Consider the following 18,503-nt stretch of genomic DNA (forward strand, 5'->3'; position numbering starts at 1 on the left):
TTCCTTCCGCTTAATCCTGCCTTGTCCCTCCCATCATCCGTGTACTTTAGCTTTGGTATTGGTATCCCACAAGTAATGGATGATCCGTGGACTGGATACACTTAACAAGAGAAAACATAATTTATGCTTACCTGATAAATTTATTTCTCTTGTAGTGTATCCAGTCCACGGCCCGCCCTGTCCTTTTAAGGCAGGTCTAAATTTTAATTAAACTACAGTCACCACTGCACCCTATGGTTTCTCCTTTCTCTGTTTGTTTTCGGTCGAATGACTGGATATGACAGTTAGGGGAGGAGCTATATAGCAGCTCTGCTGTGGGTGATCCTCTTGCAACTTCCTGTTGGGAAGGAGAATATCCCACAAGTAATGGATGATCCGTGGACTGGATACACTACAAGAGAAATAAATGTATCAGGTAAGCATAAATTATGTTTTTGAGCAGAATAAGAACAAATATGGAGTTGAAAGGGTTTGCACTTTTAACACGTTAAGACATATGAAGCGAAAAAAGTATGTTATATGATGCTTATACTTCAAGGCTAGAATTTTCTCATTTGAATAAAACTGCTAAATTCGTTTTGTATTAGTCTATCAGGTACAATACCACCCACCCCATAGGCTCTAAAGCTGGAGTCGACACACCTGTTTAAAAATGTAGGAGCCAGTAAGAATATTTAGGAGCCAGACAGTGGTATTTTGTAAATAGATATATGGAGCATAACACACATAACCCAGAGGTAAAATTCTAGGAGCCAGTGACTCCCTGGCTCCTGTGCTTCTCGAGCCCTGTTCTAAAGAATCATCATCTTTTCCAGCACAGAAATAATCTGTGAGTCACAAAGGCTGTGTCATAGCCAGTTTCCTTATTGGTAACAAGTTTTCAGGGATTGGTTTATTCTGACAAAGTCCACACAGATATTTAGGGAAACTCCAAATCAATAGAATTGCATGGTGACCATTAGGCTTGACAGTAGCCGCTCTGGGAAACCGTTTTATACGCTTGGAAACCATCTCTGAGCTTATGGCAGGTGATCTAGTCAGGAGATAATGTGTTTAATATATTTCTCTCCTCAATAGAGCTTGTATCTAGCATGCTCAGTCACTTTATTTGCCTCCTTAGTTTAGCTGAAGACATTTTGAAATGTCTTCCTCATGGGACATTTTCTAGTCCTGCTTTTTACAAATATGTTGCATCACTTTCAAGTCATTTAGCATATGGGTAACATGTCCCTTTAAGTTGTCTTTGAAGTTGACTTTAAAGACTGATTGCTCTGTCTAGCTTGGGGTGCTCCTTTTGGTTCTTTTTTTTTTTTTTTTTTTTTTTTTTTTAAATTATCTTTCTTCAGAATACAATGGTTTTGTGAGCCTTCTCCTAGGCAATTAACTCTCTGCCTGTTTCTACCCTAATATGGAGAATGAGAAAGAAGATCTTATACACTGACTTTTGTATTTATTCCCTTGTCTATCATCTGTAACCAGCAAATATCCGACAATCGGCCTTGGGTTTGTTTTTTTTTTTTGTGCTCCTCTCTAGTTCCCGAAAGGGTTAGAAAAATTTCAGGACTATTTTGGCCAACTGGATTCAGTGTTCTCCATAGACAATTTAGCCAGCCAGGTGACATTATAAAGTAGCCGGGTGGGGGTAGTGTAATATTTTCTAATATATAATTTTCTGCTATCCAAAGCACAAATTCATTGCATAATTTAACATAAATGTATTTAAATTTAAAACTTTGCATTTTTTTTTAAACATTATATCACATCTATCAGCTAATCTTTACAGTTTACCTGTAAATTTCTGCTGAAATAATTGATTCTGCCAAGCCCATCTTTATTCTAATTATATTGACAAATTGCCGAGTTCTACCTAGGTAGAACAGTAATGGCATTCCGCATGCGCATTAGCAACTGGTTTAGACAACGCATTGCACATCCAAATGCCCATAATTAAGAATGCGCATGCGAACACTGCTTCATTAGCATTCAAATACATGCATCGGCTCTGTCGCACGATTGACTAAAAGATTTCTATGTAAGAACAGTGAATCCAGCCCTCTATTAGGGTCGGTCTCAGGATCCGTGTTATACAGAAATGAGAATATAAATTTTATAATTATGCAAGCTTAGTTTCTAAGAACAAGTAAGTGTTTTTAAAAGTGTATGAGTTGAACTTTCTGATTGTGTACTATTTATTTCTGTAAAAATGGAGAGTTCTAACCCATTAATGATTTGTGTAATAAAAATGTAACTTCTTAGCTATGAGCTCATTTTAGTTTAATATTGGCTACAATTTTAGCTGGGTGGTGCACCTGCTATAAAGATTCTGGGGATCTGTTTCTCCATTGTATATTAGATTTGTTGAGAAATCCCCACTCTTTTGAATGTGAAAGCTGTTTCTCATAAAGTCAAGGCCTCGTAATGATCCAGGTATAAAGCATCTGTAGAACCTACCTGCTGTTTCTTACATCTAGTCAAGTTTTATTACTTTATTATCACTAGAATGTGAGAGAAAAAGATTTTATATTTATGAAAAATTAGGTTTTTCATATAAAGACCATATTTGATATATTCCTTGAGCAGTTGTTGGAGACGACAGTCTGTTTTTTCCTCTAAATTCTTCTCTCCAAATATATCGGTAGGAGGATGATGGATATGAGGGAAGCGATATACAACAAAGAAAAAAGCTCTAAGCAGTGGGTTATACTTAGTAGAAATGAATGCAATATATATTTAATCATTTTAAAAGGAAGACTTAATGTCATAAATCTTCTAGAGCAACATGAGCTAACATAATGTTCAATGAATACTAGAGAAAAAGAAAGTAAGTTTCTTGCCCATGCTCAGTAGAGGCAGAATGCAACTTAAAGATACAAAGAAAAGATTTGTATATGTGCGCTAGACAGCTAAGGGGTTAACCCCTTAGCTGTCTAGCTCACATATACAAATCTTTTCTTTGTATCTTTGTGTCTATCCTATCTGTTTTTTGGGAGCAGATTAGTATATGTGCAGGGGTCCACTTGCGCACCATTCTACACTCTTATCTTAACTAGAATGCAACTTAAGTTCCCAGCATGTCAGGTCCCTTTTGTAACTATAGGCAGTGGCTACACTGAGAATTTCTAAGTGCTTATTTAGCAAGAAAACTAATTATTTGCTGTTTTTAACACAATCTGTTTCTTTTTATGTTATACTTTGATTTAAAATAATTTTTTCTTACTAAAGGAGCACTGTTTCATGTCCCTTTTATGCCTGTGAAAAGTATTTAATTTATTCTGTGGCACAAAGCTTTATACTCACCAGTCAATATTTATTTGTTTTGTTCGAATGAAAGGAAATACAGTTTATACAAACAATAAACATAATTTGTATCTTGCAAAGTACAGTTTAGAGCACTGGTTTTCAAACCTTTCCTCAGACCTCCCTAACAAGCCAGATTTTCAGGATTACCTTGGGTAAGAGCAGGTAAATAACCATATTTACTGATCAGCTGATTACTTCACCTGTGCTCCAGTTCAGATATCCTCAAAATCTGTCCTGTTAGGGAGGTCTGAGGACCGGTTTGAAAACCATTGGTCTAGAGTAATAATTTATAAAAATCCCTTGTAATAATTTTGCTTCTAACCCCACAGACAGCTTGTTTTCGAGAAGAGCGAAATGTTTTGGTTAATGGAGATTGTCAGTGGATTACTACATTACACTACGCTTTCCAAGATGAAAACTTCTTGGTATGTGTGTTCAGCCTCGCTAGTGTGCACATGCATCTTTCCAGTACCTTGATATTTAGTATAAATACTGTTATAGTGAGGATAGCATGAGTCTAATGTTAATTGTATCACTGACCCCAGTGCATCAATGTTACTCTCTATACATTTCTTTGCCTTTTTTGAATTAAAATGACAGCTAATCTAATATTAAAATACTTGTTGTTTTATTATGAAAGGGACACTAAACCCAATTTTTTTTTCATGATTCAGATAGAGCATGACATTTTTAATCAACTTTCTAATTTACTCCTATTATCAATTTTTTCTTCGTTCTCTTGCTATCTTTTTTTTAAAAGCAGGAATGTAAATCTTAGCAGCCAGCCCATTTTAGGTTCAGCACCATGGATAGCGCTTGCTTATTGGAGGCTTACATTTACCCACTAATAAGCAAGCATAACCCAGGTTCTTAACCAAAAATGGGCTGACTCCCATGCATCATATTCCTGCTTTTTAAATAAAGATAACAAGAGAACGAAGAAAAATTGATAATAGGAGTAAATTAGAAAGTTCCTTAAAATTGCTGCTCTATTTGAATCGTGAAAGAAAAAAATTGGGTTTAGTGTCCCTTTAATGAATCGGATAGAGCATGCAATTTTAAACAACTTTCTAATGTACTCCTGTAATCAATTTTTCTTTGTTCTTGTTATCTTTAGTTGAAAAGCAGGAATGTAAAGCTTAGTAGCCGGCCCAATTTTGGTTCATCACCTGGGTTGCGCTTGCTTGATTGGTGGTTAAATGTAGCCACCAATAAGCAAGCGCTATCCAGGGTGCTGAACCTAAAATGGGCTGGCTCCTAAGCTTTACATTCCTGCTTTTCAAATAAAGATAGCAAGAGAACAAAGACAAATTAGAAAGTTGCTTACAATTGCATGCTCTGAGTCATTAAAGAAAAAATGTGGGTTTAGTATTTTTCAGTTACATTTACATCACAATTGCAAAGTGGGCTTTATATGTATGTAGGCAAGTGCTGGTAAATGTATCTGGTGTAAGCTATGGTCATTTGTAACTCTCCTATCTCTCTTTTTATGTGCACAGTATCTAGTCATGGATTACTATGTAGGTGGGGACCTGTTGACTCTTCTCAGTAAATTTGAAGATCGACTTCCTGAAGATATGTCCAGATTTTACCTTGCGGAAATGGTTCTTGCCATACATTCCATTCATCAGTTGCATTATGTACACAGGTAACTCTTGTTTACTCTTGTATGATTTATAGAACGTAAGTCCCAAGTAAGCTTTTGTATTACACAGGTAACTCTTGTATGATTTATAGAACGTAAGTCCCAAGTAAGCTTTTGTATTACACAGGTAACTCTTGTATGATTTGTAGAACGTAAGTCCCAAGTAAGCTTTTGTATTACACAGGTAACTCTTGTATGATTTATAGAACGTAAGTCCCAAGTAAGCTTTTGTATTACACAGGTAACTCTTGTATGATTTATAGAACGTAAGTCCCAAGTAAGCTATTGTATTACACAGGTAACTCTTGTATGATTTATAGAACGTAAGTCCCAAGTAAGCTTTTGTATTACACAGGTAACTCTTGTATGATTTATAGAACGTAAGTCCCAAGTAAGCTATTGTATTACACAGGTAACTCTTGTATGATTTATAGAACGTAAGTCCCAAGTAAGCTATTGTATTACACAGGTAACTCTTGTATGATTTGTAGAACGTAAGTCCCAAGTAAGCTTTTGTATTACACAGGTAACTCTTGTATGATTTATAGAACGTAAGTCCCAAGTAAGCTATTGTATTACACAGGTAACTCTTGTATGATTTATAGAACGTAAGTCCCAAGTAAGCTTTTGTATTACACAGGTAACTCTTGTATGATTTATAGAACGTAAGTCCCAAGTAAGCTTTTGTATTACACAGGTAACTCTTGTATGATTTATAGAACGTAAGTCCCAAGTAAGCTATTGTATTACACAGGTAACTCTTGTATGATTTATAGAACGCAAGTCCCAAGTAAGCTTTTGTATTACACAGGTAACTCTTGTATGATTTATAGAACGTAAGTCCCAAGTAAGCTTTTGTATTACACAGGTAACTCTTGTATGCTTTATAGAACGTAAGTCCCAAGTAAGCTTTTGTATTACACAGGTAACTCTTGTATGATTTATAGAACGTAAGTCCCAAGTAAGCTTTTGTATTACACAGGTAACTCTTGTATGATTTGTAGAACGTAAGTCCCAAGTAAGCTTTTGTATTACACAGGTAACTCTTGTATGATTTGTAGAACGTAAGTCCCAAGTAAGCTTTTGTATTACACAGGTAACTCTTGTATGATTTGTAGAACGTAAGTCCCAAGTAAGCTTTTGTATTACACAGGTAACTCTTGTATGATTTGTAGAACGTAAGTCCCAAGTAAGCTTTTGTATTACACAGGTAACTCTTGTATGATTTATAGAACGTAAGTCCCAAGTAAGCTTTTGTATTACACAGGTAACTCTTGTATGATTTGTAGAACGTAAGTCCCAAGTAAGCTTTTGTATTACACAGGTAACTCTTGTATGATTTATAGAACGTAAGTCCCAAGTAAGCTTTTGTATTACACAGGTAACTCTTGTATGATTTGTAGAACGTAAGTCCCAAGTAAGCTTTTGTATTACACAGGTAACTCTTGTATGATTTATAGAACGTAAGTCCCAAGTAAGCTTTTGTATTACACAGGTAACTGTTGTATGATTTATAGAACGTAAGTCCCCAAGTCAGCTTTTGTATTACACAGGTAACTGTTGTATGATTTATAGAACGTAAGTCCCAAGTAAGCTTTTGTATTACACAGGTAACTGTTGTATGATTTATAGAACGTAAGTCCCAAGTAAGCTTTTGTATTACACAGGTAACTGTTGTATGATTTATAGAACGTAAGTCCCAAGTAAGCTTTTGTATTACACAGGTAACTCTTGTATGATTTGTAGAACGTAAGTCCCAAGTAAGCTTTTGTATTACACAGAGCACACCTTCCACACATTGTTACACACCCTACAATTGGTTTCTTCTCTTCTACCTTTCTTCTTTTATTTCCTAATACTTGTGCAGCAAGGGCGGAACTTACATTTGCTCTAAAATGGCAACAATAGTGAAATAATTACGTGCTCTAATTCTTTTAAAGCAGTGTTTCTTAACCTCAGGTTCCCCCAACAGGCCAGGTTTTCATCAGAGCTGAACTAGAGCACAGGTGAAATAATCAGCTGATCATTTACTAACCTGCTCTTACCCATCCGTCTTATCTTATCCATCTGTATCCGCTTGTGACCAACATTGCTCTGCAGCTTCTAAACAGTACTTTTAACTTTCTCTTTAACCCCTTTGCACCCAGGTCAGTTCAGCTTTTACACGATTGACTTTTTAACATTCACAGGATCTTGTGTGTGCCTATTGAATTTGTTCCTGTTTCGGTCATTTTTCTGATTGTTTTGATGCGCATTTATCAGTCATACTGACGTATACTGAATCTGTAAAGGTGTTATCTTTTACATTATTGCGTTTCATGCAGATGGTCATTCCCACATCTCCAATTACACTTCTAGACAATTTTAGTCAATATTTGCACTAGCTTCGTTTGTTTTTATTTTGCAATGCCAAGAAGGGCTAGACTCCCATGTTTGTACAGTGACTCGGTAGCATTCTTTACTTTAATTTGCTTTAACTCTTTCACTGACGTGCATGTTTATCAAGGAAGATCTTGTATTAAAAGATTACAAATTTGACACACACTGATCATGGTACTTGAAAGTAAAAAATTTACTTTTGTAATTCATATGGAACATGCAATTTTAAGACTTTAAAATTCACTTCTATAAAAAAAAATTAACGTTATTGTTTTGGTATCCTTTGTTGAAAAGCATAGCTATTGATTGGTGGCTACACACATAGCATAGAACTCTTGTAATTGGCTCACCATATGTTTTCAGTTATTTACCAGCAGTGCATTCCTGTTGTGGAGTGGACTTTAACTATGTGTTTAATTAATTTGTGCAAGCAATAGTGCAGTAATAAAATGTGGTAACAAATTAGAGCATTTTCTTTACACTTTTAAAGTCCCTATGAGTGACACCTTTTTGAATTGTCACTGCTGAAGTAGAATCCAGGGCACATCACATGTGATTTGGAATATGGTCATAATGAGCCTCTGACATTTGCAGATTCTTTAGGGAGGGGAGCACCTGACGGACTGAGATTTGTGGTGAGATATGCAATGTCTCCTGCGGGGTCAGCACAGGACACAGAAAAGAGCACTTCAGCTCATATATAAGGGACTTAACATGAAGTGTTCAATACACCACCAAACAGCAGTAGATTGCATCACATCAGTGCTCGGCCACTTCACCCACACGTCCCAAATCAGGTCACAGTTGTTAGTGCTCATTGTATTTGGTATGCAGCTCATACAGCGTTAGCATTTATTGGCTGCTGGGTGTAGCTAATATAGTTGTATTGGCATTTATTGGCTGCTGGGTGTAGCTAATATCATTGTGTTGGCATTCATTGGCTGCTGGGTGTAGCTAATATCGTATTGGTATTCATTGGCTGCTGAGTGTAGCTAATATCGTATTGGCATTCATTGGCTGCTGGGTGTAGCTTAATTTTATTGTGTTGGCATTTATTGGCTGCTGGGTGTAGCTAATATCATTGTGTTGGCATTCATTGGCTGCTGGGTGTAGCTAATATCATTGTGTTGGCATTCATTGGCTGCTGGGTGTAGCTAATATCGTATTGGTATTCATTGGTTGCTGGTTGTAGCTAATTTTATTGTGTTGGCATTCATTGGCTGCTGGGTTTAATCTACACAATATAATAAATAGAATAAATACTTTCAATTAATTGAGCTGACAGCTGAGCGTATCTGGCACTTAGGTTACCCAGGTCATGTTTATGTTGGGATATGGATAGAGGTAGTGGTCTCTTCTGCAGCATGGACAAGATGCCACAAAAATACTGATACTATACATAAAACTGCACAAACCTTAAATTAACAGTGTGCAGATTAATAAAGGGACACTAAAGTCATTTTTTTCCCCCATGATTCAGATAGATAGATCACCCAATTTAAGATGAATAAAAAATCCAATTTACTTTATCAAATTGTGCACATTCTCCTTATATGGTAATTTCATTCATTTTTAAAATAATTTATTTGTATCCACCTTGCTGTTCAGAGAGCTGACATTTGGGTGTATTGCCTCAGTGAAGACTTAACTTACCTGATAAATAATGTATTTCATGTCGGTGAGAGTTCACGATCCACTACTCTTGGGATTCAGCTCCTCACCAATACGAGAAGGCAAAAATAAGCTTTCAAGGACACTTCCTCCCTCCCACCTCTCTGATATGCCATTCTGACGTATAGCCAAACAATGATACATAGAAAAAAGTAGGGAAAATGAGGTGCAAACTAGAACTGCCCCCAGAAAAAAAAAACGTAACTAAAAATCTGGCGGGGCTTGTGCACTAACACCATGAAAGAAATTAATTTATTAGGTAAGCATACATTTTGTTTTCATAAGGTGGTGAGAGTCTATGAGATCCATTACTCCTGAACTAATACCCAAGCTGTGGAGCGGAACAAAACGTTTTGAAAAAGGCAGGCACCTAAATCCCAAACACTGCTGCCTGGAGAACTTTCCTTCCAAAGGTTGCTTCAAAGGGTGCAGATGGCACAGAGTTCCAAGATATTTATTGGAAAACTCACTTCCTGAGGAGACCAAACTCCTTGTGCTCTTCTAAACCCCCACACGGCACCCCAAGTTGAGACTTGCGTCTGACTGGATTATTATCCAAGTTGTATGGGCAAAGGATGCCCCTGAGAATTGGACTGGCGATCTATCCTCCAGAATACAGATGGTTTAGTTGTGGAATACAAAGAGATTCTTTGAGAAAGCAACAAATAATATCCGTCAGAACAAGCTACTTCTTTAAATACGCATGTTGGTCAGCAAACGGTCAGAGGCGCATAGCTTGAGGGATTTTTTTCACCTTCAGAAAAAGCTACCCTATAACTCTGCATGTGCTGTCTGAGGTCACAGCATTTCAAACATATTTGTGTTACAGTTTTGGAATGTGATGAGGTGAAATAGCGCATGCGCAGTGCTAGTTTAGCTTTTTCTGACGGGTAGCTTATTCTGACAGGACACCAGCATGTGCTGAATGAGCATGGTCTGTAAGGAAAAAAGCAACTTGAAAAAAGACTTTGTTTTAACTGAAGGGGAAAAAAATGGGGTGAAGATATAAAAAGGTCCACTGGCTATGATGTACTATACAATATGTGTCTACTAATAACCTGTGGGCTATGTGAGTGCATGAAAATGGCCTCGCTTACCAGCTTCAGAAAAAAAAACTCTTCCTTGTAAAGAGCCCACTCAGTGCTGAGCACATTACAGCAAAGGACTTAAGTGAGGCTAAGGGCTGGTCCCTGCGACACCTGTGGTAACCTTGTGACCAAATCCTTCACTTGGAGTAATTGTGTCACTGTCCCATACTCCTCTACCATCTGTCTCTCAGTAGCCGCTCTCTGAGGGGGAAAATAGGCTTCAAATCAGTCTCCGGTCCCCTCTCAACAAAGAATCTGGAGCAGCTCAATTCTTGACCTTCCTCCTGTGATGCAAAGATTAGACTAGCATACTAGAGAGGTAGACGGGATCAAGTGCTTTTGAATTGTGGAGACTCACCACCTTATGAAAGAAAAGGGACAGGAAAGTCAAAATTAAACTTATATGGATTGGATAGAACCTGACATTTTAAACAACTTTTCAGTTTACTTTTATGATTAATTTTGCTTAGTTTTCATGGTATCCTTTTGTTAAAGAGTAATCCTAGGTGAGCTCAGGGTTGGGCACATGTCTTTAGTCATCTGGCGGCAGTGTTTGCAACAATGTTTATATCAAAGTTATACAAAGTTGCAAACACTGTTGCCATAGAATGCTACAGACACTATTGCAGCAAAGTTTGCAATTGTGTATAACTATTGTTGCAAACACTGCTCCCTGATGGCTAAAGACACGTGTACGCTCCCGAGTTCATCTTGGATTACGCTTTAACAAAGAATACTAGGATAGCAATGCAAAATTAATAATAGAAATAAACTGGAAAGTTGTTTAACTCACATTTTAAATGTCACTGGTGACTCTGAGAAGGTGTGATGTTTATATGACAACAAATGCAAGAAGCTGATGGGTAAAATGGGGGAGCAGCAGAAGAGGAATTTGATGATATTAGCATACCTGAAACCAAGTGGGATGATTCACATGACAGGGCAGTAAGATTAGAGGGTTATACCTTAGGGGTAATAAAAGGGGAGGAGGAACTTGCATTGTGTTAAATCTACAATAATAGAGGATTTTTATGATGACAGTGTGGATTAAAATAAAGAGTCCCAAAAAAGTATTATGTACATTTTGCAAGCCCCTCAACATTAGTGTCATGGAGGAAACTTGGCTGCCAATGCAATTAGCAAATACTGCTTATAATATAATAATATATAATAATAGTAATTATGGAAGTTTAACTACCCTGAAATAAATTAGGCCAATAAAACTAGCAATACAATTGTTTTAAATATGCTAAAAGATAACTTCATGTCACAATTAATAAATGAGCCAATTAAAAATAAAGCTATACTGGATTTAGTGCTATCAAATAATATATAAATAATATCAAACATAAAAGTTAAAGAACATTTGGGCAACAGTGATCTGAACGTGGTCAGATTTGAAATAACCTTCCATAAGCAGTGTTCAACCAAAACTTTTAATTTAAAAAAAAAAAGCAAAATTTAATGATTTAAGTAAATTGTTAAATAGCATAAATAGGGACAAATTATTCTCTAAAAAAGAGGATAAATGGAAAACATTTAAAATATTGTTAAATGTACACATTAACACATACCACATGGTTATAGAAGTAAAATATATAAATCTAATCCAATGTGGCTAAATACAATGTGTTAAGATAAATTAGGGAAAAACGTAGGGCATTTAAATTGTTGTTAAAAAAAAAAAGTACAGATTTATCATTACAATAATAAGGAATGTAACAAAGAGCGATCAGATTAGCCGACATTGAAAAATGAAAGAGTTATTGCAAAGCATTCTAATACCAAACCAAAAAGTTTTTTTTAAGTATACAAATTGCAAAATAAGGAAAATACAGGTACATTAAAATTTGAGAAGGGTGGCATGATTAGCAGTGACCAGGGAAAGGCTGAGGTGCTAAACAATTTATTTTATTCATTGTACACAAGAGAGGAACCAATGGGGGAAATATTGAAATAAACTAGAACATACAAGCCCATACCAATAAGTGGGTTATCTCTAGATGACATTAGGAAAAAGATAGATACTATCAAGGTAAATAAAGCTCCAGGTCCAGATGGAATATACCCAAATGTTCTAAGGCAATTTAGCATGGTCATAGCCGAACCTCTGTTCTTAATTTTTCAAGACTCATCCTCTGGTATGGTACCCCAGGACTGGCGTAACGCTGATGTGGTGTTTCATTTTAAAAATAGAAGCGGGACTGATTCAGGAAGCTATAGACCAGTAAGCTTGACATCACTAGTGGGAAAGATACTGGAAGGGTTTATAAGGAATTATTATATTCAATGATATAATGTGAAAAACAAGATTATGAGTTTAAATCCGCATGATTTTAAGAGTATTAGATTGTCAAACAAATCTAATTAGATTCTATGAGGAGGTAAGTAAAAATATAGATAAAGCTGAATCAGTTGATGTGATTTACTTGGATTTTGCTAAGGTTTTGATACAGTGCCACATTGAGAGATTATTGTACAAAATTAGGGGACTGGGGATATCTGAAAAATGTTAACTAAAGGATAAATAACTGGATAAAAGACGGAGTGCAATGTGTTGTAGTAAATGGATCATATTCAGATTGGACAAAAGTAATTAGTGGGTTCCCCCATGGATTGGTGATGGTTCCTGTTCTTTTATATTTATATATATATATATATATATATATATATATATATATATATATATATATATATATATATATATATATATATATATATATATATATATATATATATATATATATATAAAATTTATAAATGACTTGGAGGAAGGATTACATAGTAACATCTCTATTTTTGCAAATTATACAAAGCTGTGTAAGGTGATTAGGTCAGTGCAGGATGTAATTCCTTTGCAAGGGAATTTGCAAAAATTGGAGGAATGGGCTGGTAAATGGCAAATGAGATTTAATATTAGTAAATGTAAGGTTCTACATTGTGGATGAAAAAATATGCATGCTACCCATTATTTAAAAGGAATTAGATTTAGCAAAACAGGAGGAAAAGGATTTAGGCGTATTTATAGATACAAGCTAAAAATACTATACAAGGCAGAGGCTTCTAAGGCTAATAAAATACTAGCATATATTGAGAGGCATAGCTGCAAGGAAATACATCTTAAGTCTGTGTCACTGTGTAAATCCCTGGTAAGACCTCACTTTGAATATGGAGTGCAGTTCTTTGGACCAATTTTAAAAAGCAACATTGCAGAATTAGAAAGTTCAGAGAAGGACCACAAAACTATAATAAGGGGATTGAAGGATTTAAACTAAAGAGAGGGTAGCCAAAATGTGTGTGTTTGCGCTTGAGCGGTGATATGATTGTTATCAATTTTTTAAAGGCCCAATTTTTTCCAAGGCAGTTGTTTGTGACATAAGGTCACAATTTAAGGCTGTAGGAAAGGGGATTTAATCCTCGGCAACGTAAACATTTTTGCACGATAAGAGCAAATAAATTGCGGAACATCTTGCCTAAGAAGGTAGTAAATCCCAATACCTTAGATAAATTTAAAACTGGCTTAGTTATATTTGTAGCTAAAAACAGGATTCAGGGATATGATTGCTTGTGTGAAACGAGTCGGCTTTCTAATTGTTTAATGTAAGTTCAATTGTTAGCTTCTTTCGTGTAAATCAGGTAGACTGTTTAGAGATTGAATTTGATGGACTTCTGTATTCCTTCACCCTCATCTATGTTACTATGTGTATTTTGCTATTTGAAGTATATTGCATAGTGACCTTTCTATCTATTTAATTGTATTTTTAAGCTACATGGCAGAGCCAGGGTTCTGTACAAATATATATGAAGTGTCAGTGTTAAGAAATATTAGGAGCAGCCTTATTCTCTCCTATCACTTTGCTGTAGTGTGATGTGGATGCAGAAGATGTCATCCTATTTATGGTTCATATCAGTCCCCTTGATAAATCATTATCATTTTGCTGTCTCCGTATTGAACTCTTTATGAACTAATTGTAATTTGTCTGTAGGGATATAAAACCAGACAATGTTCTTCTGGATATGAACGGTCATATTCGCCTAGCCGACTTTGGGTCTTGTCTTAAGATGAATGATGATGGGACGGTAAGTGCTCATTGCTTGAATTTATTATCATATGTAAGTGTATTGTATGCTGGTTACAATAATAGGGGGGGGTTAGCAGATTTTTTTGTGTATAAAGTACATATAATTCCCCCACCCCATATTAAGAGGAAAACAACTTGATGTCACACACACACACACACGCACACATATATATATATATATATATGTCAGATTATCATCTGTCTAGTTTACCCCTTTACTTGCCATCCTCAAAGCATGCAAACTCTAGTCTCGGTTTTAAACTCAGTATTTCCTTAGATCAGTGTCTCTCAATTCCATTGCTCAAGTATCTCTAACAGGCCAGATTTTCATTATATCTTAAAGAAGCATGAAACCCAAACTTTATAATTCAGGATTTGGATAGAGTATAGAATTTTAAACAACTTTCCAATTTACTTCTATTATCTAATTTGCTTTGTATCCTTTGTTGAAAAGCATACCTAGGTAGGCTCCAGAACTGGCATCTAGTTGCTCATTGGTAGCTGCATATAAATGTGTTTGGCAACTCCCAGTAGTGCATTGCTCCTCCTTCAATAAAGGATACCAACAGAATGAAGCACAATTGATAACAGAAATAAATTGGAAAATTGTTTAAAAATGTCTGCTCTATCTGAATAATAAAATGAAAAATATGGGTTTGTATCCCTTTAACTAGAACCCAGGGTAATCAGCTGATCAGTAACTATGGTTATACCCTGCTCTCACCTATCAGCTCATTATTTCACCTGTGCTCTAGTCAAGATATCATGAAAGTGTGGCCTGTTAGGGGTCCCGAGGACTGGAATTCAGAAACACTGCCTTAGATCTTTTATGAATATTCCTGTTTGATAATTGTTACATTCTTTAAAGGGATATTCCAATGCTAATGCAAAAATGATATGCTGTAATGTGTTTTTACATCCCATGTGTTTATCCCACCAAATAGGTTAAATACAAAGTTAAAGGGAGAGTTTACTGTAATTTTTCTCTCTCTCCCCTTTAATGTGCTCCCAATGATCTATTTTATCATTACTGGCTATAGAAAAACTATGTAAACAAGAATGTTTAGATTGAATCATCCTCTCAGTGGGAGCTGTAATGGAAAGGTACTAAAAAGTAAGTATTCCTTTGTTCTCTCTAAGTATTGATCTTTGCGTAAACAGTAAGAAATTAAGTAAAAAGTACTTTATGTGAATGATTAGACAGGTAAGATGCATTCTGATCTCCCTACAAGCTTATCGCATTTCATTGGGTTGTGGTCTTAATGAGCAGGAACTGCTATTTCATATACAAACACAAAGTAATACTTGCCTATACATTTTAAACTCTGCAGCTGGTATACAAAGTCACTGTAAACACGTTAATGGAAAGCCAATTTTGCCGTGGCACACTATATACACACACACACACACACACTGTACTGCCATGCCTCCTACAAACTATACATGACATATTGACATTAATTCACAAACAATCATAATGATTGTTAGGTACAGACAAGGTATCCATGATAAATGTTTCATACCACAACATGTAGATGTTGGCATATGCGGGAGCCATATTCGATCCCATAGCAGTCCCTGCTATTTGAAGAAAGTATTCCTTTTCAAATTTAAAATAATTATTTTCCAAACAAAAGGTGAGTAATTCAAGCAAGAACTCTATGGGGGGTCCCGCATATGCCAACGATAAAAGTACCATGGACTTGACAGCCTGCACACCCCCCCACATGTGGGATAACGATGTATAGACTGTCAACATCCATGGTGACCAATAGATCACTCGTATTCAACCAATCCAAATCTAACAACCTTCCATTCAGGGAAGGGGAATCTAAGAGATAGGAAAATGATTCCTTGACTACAGGCTGTAGATGGTTATCAACAAATTCTGCCACCTTTGAACATAGTGAGCCCCTAGCAGACACAATAGGTCTGCCCGGGGGATTAATCAAAGTCTTGGGAATTTTGGGGAGTAAATATAGAACTGGAGTGACAGGAAAGGAGACAGTCAAAAATTCATATTAACCCTCATTAATCATACCTGCCTCAAAACCACATTTTAAAATGAGGTCTAAAGATTTTTTTTATAAGACATTGTAGGGTTACCTTGCAGTTTATTATAGGTGGTATTGTCTGATAGTTGCCTGTAGGCTTCATTATGATAATCAGAGTAATTCTGAATTACTATTAATCCCCCTTTATCAGCCGCATGGATGATAATGGAATTAGTCATCCTTTAAGCTTTGTAGGGCTCTTTTTTCTTCCTTATTAAGGTTAGAGAAACATCTATCAGGTGTATTTTGTTCAAAAGAGTTCATGACAATTCGAGTAAAGCTTTTTATGGAAGGATTATGATTAACTGGATCAAAACTACATGGAGATTTGAATTTGCCAATACTGGCTTGCGGTTTGTCTTTAAAAAAATCTTTTATCCTTAGTTGTCTCTGCAATTTATAAACATCCACACTCATGTGGAATTTATCAACTTTAGGGGTTGGGACAAAAGACAAGCCCTTATTTAGCAATTTCTTTTCCATTTCACTTAAGGGACGATCACTAAGGTTGTATACGATGTCTATTTCTTCTTGGGGGGCTTTTTCTTTGTACCCTCCCCTTCTGATATATTTCCTGTGTCGTTTTCTCCAACATAGGTGTGTCCGGTCCACGGCGTCATCCTTACTTGTGGGATATTCTCTTCCCCAACAGGAAATGGCAAAGAGCCCAGCAAAGCTGGTCACATGATCCCTCCTAGGCTCCGCCTACCCCAGTCATTCTCTTTGCCGTTGTACAGGCAACATCTCCACGGAGATGGCTTAGAGTTTTTTAGTTTTTCATTATTCAATCAAGAGTTTGTTATTTTCAAATAGTGCTGGTACGTACTATTTACTCAGAAACAGAAAAGAGATGAAGAATTCTGTTTGTATGAGGAAAATGATTTTAGCAACCGTAACTAAAATCCATGGCTGTTCCACACAGGACTGTTGAGAGCATTAACTTCAGTTGGGGGAACAGTTTGCAGTCCTTGCTGCTTGAGGTATGACACATTCTAACAAGACGATGTAATGCTGGAAGCTGTCATTTTCCCTATGGGATCCGGTAAGCCATGTTTATTACGATTGTAAATAAGGGCTTCACAAGGGCTTATTTAGACTGTAGACATTTTTTGGGCTAAATCGATTGATATTAACACTTATTTAGCCTTGAGGAATCATTTATTCTGGGTATTTTGATATAATAATATCGGCAGGCACTGTTTTAGACACCTTATTCTTTAGGGGCTTTCCCAAAGCATAGGCAGAGTCTCATTTTCGCGCCGGTGTTGCGCACTTGTTTTTGAGAGGCATGGCATGCAGTCGCATGTGAGAGGAGCTCTGATACTTATAAAAGACTTCTGAAGGCTTCATTTGGTATCGTATTCCCCTTGGGTTTGGTTGGGTCTCAGCAAAGCAGATACCAGGGACTGTAAAGGGGTTAAAGCTTAAAACGGCTCCGGTTCCGTTATTTTAAGGGTTAAAGCTTCCAAATTTGGTGTGCAATATTTTCAAGGCTTTAAGACACTGTGGTGAAAGTTTGGTGAATTTTGAACAATTCCTTCATGTTTTTTCGCAATTGCAGTAATAAAGTGTGTTCAGTTTAAAATTTAAAGTGACAGTAACGGTTTTATTTCAAAACGTTTTTTGTACTTTCTTATCAAGTTTATGCCTGTTTAACATGTCTGAACTACCAGATAGACTGTGTTCTGAATGTGGGGAAGCCAGAATTCCTATTCATTTAAATAAATGTGATTTATGTGATAATGACAATGATGCCCAAGATGATTCCTCAAGTGAGGGGAGTAAGCATGGTACTGCATCATTCCCTCCTTCGTCTACACGAGTCTTGCCCACTCAGGAGGCCCCTAGTACATCTAGCGCGCCAATACTCCTTACTATGCAACAATTAACGGCTGTAATGGATAATTCTGTCAAAAACATTTTAGCCAAAATGAACCCTTGTCAGCGTAAGCGTGGATGCTCTGTTTTAGTTACTGAAGAGCATGACGACGCTGATATTAATATCTCTGAAGGGCCCCTAACCCAATCTGAGGGGGCCAGGGAGGTTTTGTCTGAGGGAGAAATTACTGATTTAGGGAATATTTCTCAGCAGGCTGAATCTGATGTGATTACTTTTAAATTTAAATTGGAACATCTCCGCATTTTGCTTAAGGAGGTATTATCCACTCTGGATGATTGTGAAAATTTGGTCATCCCAGAGAAACTATGTAAAATGGACAAGTTCCTAGAGGTGCCGGGGCTCCCAGAAGCTTTTCCTATACCCAAGCGGGTGGCGGACATTGTT

General features: G+C 36.4%; 1 protein-coding gene across 4 annotated transcripts in view; it reads left to right on the top strand.

Annotated features, from left to right (window-relative positions):
* The window catches only part of CDC42BPB (CDC42 binding protein kinase beta), a 422,828-nt gene that overhangs the window by 163,814 nt on the left and 240,511 nt on the right, over positions 1 to 18,503 (top strand). For all 4 annotated transcript variants that reach the window (XM_053697422.1, XM_053697423.1, XM_053697424.1 and 1 more), the window contains exons 4-6: positions 3,630 to 3,725; positions 4,800 to 4,948; positions 14,070 to 14,163. In XM_053697422.1, coding sequence (XP_053553397.1) covers positions 3,630 to 3,725; positions 4,800 to 4,948; positions 14,070 to 14,163 — 339 coding nt within the window. The remainder of the gene's footprint in view (positions 1 to 3,629; positions 3,726 to 4,799; positions 4,949 to 14,069; positions 14,164 to 18,503) is intronic.

This window comes from Bombina bombina, chromosome 1, assembly GCF_027579735.1.
Source record: "Bombina bombina isolate aBomBom1 chromosome 1, aBomBom1.pri, whole genome shotgun sequence".
Taxonomy (NCBI): domain Eukaryota; kingdom Metazoa; phylum Chordata; class Amphibia; order Anura; family Bombinatoridae; genus Bombina; species Bombina bombina.